We start from the raw sequence: 5215 nt of genomic DNA on the forward strand, positions 1-5215 counted from the left end.
TATGGATGCTAATGTCACTTGATAGCTTAATTTTTAAGGCTCATAATTCTTTAAGATTGTACAGGGATAGTTTATGCTATTTAAATTCAGATTATAGAGGAAGTTATGAAAAATTACTTCGACACTCATAAATTGTAAAACTCAAGTCAGTACAGCATTTTGAAAGTTCGATTTAAATGAGCTATATTGTTGGTCTTCAGATATTCCTACAGCAAAACTGCTGTATAGTTTTAGGTAGCAGTTGATATGTATTTAAATCACGTTTGGGATTTGTGAAATGGGAAGTCTGACAAAGTAAGTTTAAAGCTCATTGTTTTCTTCAGGTTTTAATGAGGTTAGAATAATATCATATGTTTGCTTTTTTAAAAAAGTGTGATAAAGACAAATTGGAAAATTCTTTATTTCTAAACTATTTTCGTGGACAGGGAGTAAATTTTTAGGTTTGGTGTACTTCATTGAAGGGTGGGTGAATAACTTATACTTTTTAGTGATTTACAGGTACACTAACTGCCCCCCCTTTAATTTTTTTAGTTAAAAAAACACAGAAATAAGCTGTAGGGCAGGGCTGGGGTGGGAGAGAGAATGCAGACTTTCAGTGTGGATGCTCCTGAGTAGTGTCTTGACTTACACACAAAGAAAGCCTGTCTTTGTACTTACCTGTTAGAAACTACAGTACATTGGTCTTCTTCAAGCTATATTTTACTTGAATAAGAGTTGGTATATCTATGCTAATTAACATTCATTCTTATATATGTTGTATTTTATTTGTATAGTAAAGTATATTTTGACAGAAATTTGAAATCACAAGGACAGGAAGCCATCTGAATTCTTGGATTTGCTCTTGCAGGAGTTCCATCTGGAATATGACAAATTAGAAGAGCGGCCTCATCTGCCATCCACCTTCAACTACAACCCTGCTCAGCAAGCCTTCTAAAAAGACTTCCCTTTTCTTGGGGTATGGCTGTCTCAGCACAATACTCAACATAACTGCAGAACTGATGTGGCTCAGGCACCCTGGTTTTAATTCCTTGAGGATCTGGCAATTGGCTTTCGCAAAGGGTCACCATTTGAGGTCCTGCCTTACTAATTATGTGCTGCCCAACAACTAAATTTGTAATTTGTTTATCTCTAGTTCGAGCAGGGTCTGAATTTTTTCATTTGTTTTCTTTTTTTGCCGGCAGACAGACTTGGGTCTGTAAAGACAAGCAAGTACACTGACAGAAGTTTACCATTTAGTTTCTAAAATGTAAAAAAACCCACAAGAGACTCAACAAAATTAGACCACAAAATTTGCATTGTTCATTGTAGCACTATTGGTAATAAAATAACAAATGTTTGTGCATTTTTATGTGAAGATCCTTCTCGTATTTCATTTGGAAAGATGAGCAAGGTCTGCTTCCTTCATTTTACTTCCCTTCTGTTTTTGAAAGGCAGTTTCGCCAAGCTTAACACAAGAATATCTGACTGTTTAGATGAAAGATATTGTCACAATCTCTGGATGGTTTTCCGGGGTTGTGTTATTACTGAGCTTCATCTTTCCAGAATGAGCAAAACACTGTCCAGTCTTTGTTACGATTTTGTAATAAATGTGTACATTTTTTTTAAATTTTTGGACATCACATGAATAAAGGTATGTATGTACGAATGTGTATATATTATATATATGACATCTATTTTGGAAAATGTTTGCCCTGCTGTACCTCATTTTTAGGAGGTGTGCATGGATGCAATATATGAAAATGGGACATTCTGGAACTGCTGGTCAGGGGACTTTGTCGCCCTGTGCACTAAAGGGCCAGATTTTCAGCAGCCAAGGACATCCATACCCAAGTGAATGTGATGGGACTTAAAGAAGTGAACTGAGACAATTCACTCTGGCTGTTTGAACAGCAGCGTTTCATAGGAAGAGAAAAAAAAGATCAATCTTGTATTTTCTGACCACATAAAGGCTTCTTCTCTTTGTAATAAAGTAGAAAAGCTCTCCTCACTGCAGTGTTGACTTTGATTTGAAATTGTGAAGTTATTTCCTAAACATGAAAAGTAGAGGGAAAAAAACTGAAGTTTAACAAATATCAAACTGAACAGTGTGACTCAATCGAAAATGTCTTTTTCAGCCTCTGACAAATAATTTAATGGAAATATAGTGAACCATTTCACTGGTAGGTTAAAAGTGTAGACAATATTAAACCAGATGAAACTATTTTTAAATGGATTATGGCAGCATTAGAAATAAAACATTCTGAACACTATTGGGACCCAATCAAAATATTTTTCTTCTGTGAGAAATTTGTGAAAAATTTCTTGATCTTTGAGATTTATTTTTAAGAAAATAAGCAAATTAAGGTAATCCAAAAGGTGGAGTGGGGTAGTACTTTCAGTTTGTTGGCGTAGGTATCGCATATCAACAAGTTTATGGATTCTTTTCCCATCTCAGTATAAATACTATATTTAAAAATATCTGCAGACTTAAGCTACCAGAGCAAAACTAGAGGGTAAAGAATAAAAAAAGGCAATGACTACTGATTCTTAAAATTTTTATTTTTAACCTATTTTTCTATGAAGGATGAAAGTTTGTTAACATTTACCAAATCATGTTTGAAAATGGAATATTTCTGACATTACTATGTTTATGTATTAGAAATACAAAGTGGCTTAAAATTTACCTTTTTTATGTATTTTGATATGAGAAACTGAATAGAAAACCCAGGATTTTTTATCTTTCAAAATACACCAAAGCATCTCCTTAGTAGAAAAGGTAAGGTTTGCATAGCTGCAATTTTAACTGCTATGCAAAATTACAGAACACTGTACCACATTTGACATAGCCAAAGTCAAATCCTAGAAATCAACTTTAAAAAAAAAAAAGATTACATTAAATGCTCCCTGCTTGACCATAAGGGAAGTAAAAAGACAGTGGAAGGGGATCTTTCTTCTTAGGAAGACAAACAACACTGTAAAGTCTCAGTGGAAGCAGGATCTTGAGTGGTACTGTGTGAATGGCTCAGAGAAAGAACACAGCTTGTATCAAGTGGCTTGTAGTCTTGGTTCTCAATTTTTTTTAAATACAGAGTTTGCCAGTTCACACTTTTTCACTTTTCTGAGTTTTTTAATCTTCATTCGTTAAAATGAGGAAACTCTAACATGTTAAACAACTTTTTATAGCTTGATAGTATCAGAAGTTACCACACCCTTGACTTTAAAATACAAATTTAAAAATTTTTGAAACCTTTAAAACACTACCCTAAACTCTTTAATATAACAGTTATATTCCTTGATTTTAGAGCTGTGATTACACATGTACAGAAGTTGACCTAAACTAAGGATAAGGATATTTCACATTTTCTTTCTAAGTTTATTTTCTCTTAAATAGCTAGTGAAATAGATTAAGTACACAGTGTTAAATATTTAAACTATAATTGGCTTTTTGGGAACAAAAGCTATTTAGTTACAAAGCGAAGTCCTTTTAATCTATTTGATTGCAAAAATATTGGTGCTTCCTGGGGTTGTACTATAATTTATATGATAAAATTCTATTTTCAGAGACTTTTCACTACACAAAAAATATCCTTAGAAGCCTTAAATCCTTATATATAAAGCCAGCAACTTAACTGGTCTTTTCCTTTTTGCCACTGAAATTGGGACATAGGAGATACTTGATAAATACTTGTTTGGATGGTAAAAGTTGATATTTCGATTTGAAAATAAAATGTACAAATTAAAGCATTGGGCTTTGAGATAATTTACTATCTTTTGCTGATTTTACTTTCATAGTGTCTTTCTTAAGCACTTCAGTTAACTTCCACAAATTTCAAATATTTCAACTCTACTGTTTCTAGTTGATCCTTCTCTGAATCCTTTTTTATTCACAAACTGTAGATCTACCATTGTTACATCCATTGCTTATAAAATAATGTAGTTGCTGAGCATGGCTGTAAACTTCAGTTTGCTAAAAAGCATCAAGTTTGCAAAAATAGTTGCTGAAAACCCAAACAAATGTGTGAGGAAACAAAGAGGATGGCCATATTATATGTGCTTAGGCATGAGTTTATCTGTGTGTTAACAAAGAGAACCTAGACACACCTACTGGATTTCACTGAGATAGTCTCTGGAGAAGGAGATAAGCCAAATAGAGATGTCTTTATTTTCTACAAGCTGGATCCTAATGGGAGGTCACAATGCTTCCTCCTTACCACTGGCATTACCAGTGACTTGGGTTGTTCCAGGAATAGACAAATCTGGGAGATAAAGGAAATAAAACACATTGAATATCAAAATTGGGATCTCTGTCTAACCCAGTGTGTTGAGTTAAACAGGGTATACTGAATCAAGGTAATCATTTATTTACTTTTGTACTTTGGTAAAAGAATATAAAAGGTGGGTGTTACATGGCTTAAGAGTAGTTCGTATGTGGGCCAACATGAGTTGTGATTCTGTTGCCAAAAACACTAACATAATCTTAACCTATAATGAGAAAAGTACAGTGCTCAGAACCAGGAAGCCCACAGTATTTCAAATAGTCACATCACAAGTCTGAAATGTCCGGTCCCCATGGAATGCCCCATTTTAGGAGCTGCCATGTTTAGGGAAGGCAGAGAAGGGAAGGAGAAGTTGCTTTGTAAGGCATTCGATTCAACCTCATAGGACATAACCTCAGTTACTGGCTAGACAGTGTTCTGTGCCTAGGGTAAGGAGTTAAACTGAATGTCTCTATGTTCCTGCAGCTCACTGAAAAAACGTTAAAAGGAAGTGGAATAATTACTTCATTTCAGCAGCTCTAACTGTCAACAACACCATTTTATGTATAAACTAAAGTAGCTCAATTAAACTATAACAAGCTACCAATTGCAAAATAATCCTAGTTTTAAGGATATTATATAGGAAAGAATGTGCATCTTATAATTAATGAGATGTAGGATCTTGGAGAAGAGACAGCTGAAGAACAACTAAAGGGAGCTGTGACAACTGCCTTCAAATAGAAAGGATGGAAATGAGAAGGGCGAGTCTTCTCGGAGAGCCTGAATGAGACAGGTGGCGCTTCTGTGTTAACCTACTGTCCCACAGCAGTAGCTGTTTCATCAAAGGTTCTATCAATAAAAATATTCAAGCAGAAACTGGATGACCGTCAGAATTGCTATTAACAAGACTTACCTGAATAAAAAGTTGGATTTGATAACTCCTAGGCCTCTTTCAGCTCTTGTAAGATGTTACCCTTCTC

At 34.5% G+C, this 5215-nt stretch overlaps 1 protein-coding gene across 4 annotated transcripts in view; it reads left to right on the plus strand.

Annotated features, from left to right (window-relative positions):
- Window positions 1–1987, plus strand: part of CNOT2 (CCR4-NOT transcription complex subunit 2) — a 106621-nt gene extending 104634 nt beyond the window's left edge. For all 4 annotated transcript variants that reach the window (XM_012810855.2, XM_023518634.1, XM_023518633.1 and 1 more), the window contains one exon: window positions 848–1987. In XM_012810855.2, the coding sequence (XP_012666309.2) occupies window positions 848–934 (87 nt within the window). In that variant the 3' untranslated portion in view covers window positions 935–1987. The remainder of the gene's footprint in view (window positions 1–847) is intronic.
- Window positions 1988–5215: the final 3228 nt, after the last annotated feature.

The sequence above is a fragment of the Otolemur garnettii genome, unplaced genomic scaffold (assembly GCF_000181295.1).
Source record: "Otolemur garnettii isolate 467f Iridium unplaced genomic scaffold, OtoGar3 scaffold00143, whole genome shotgun sequence".
In the NCBI taxonomy this organism is placed as follows: Eukaryota; Metazoa; Chordata; class Mammalia; order Primates; family Galagidae; genus Otolemur; species Otolemur garnettii.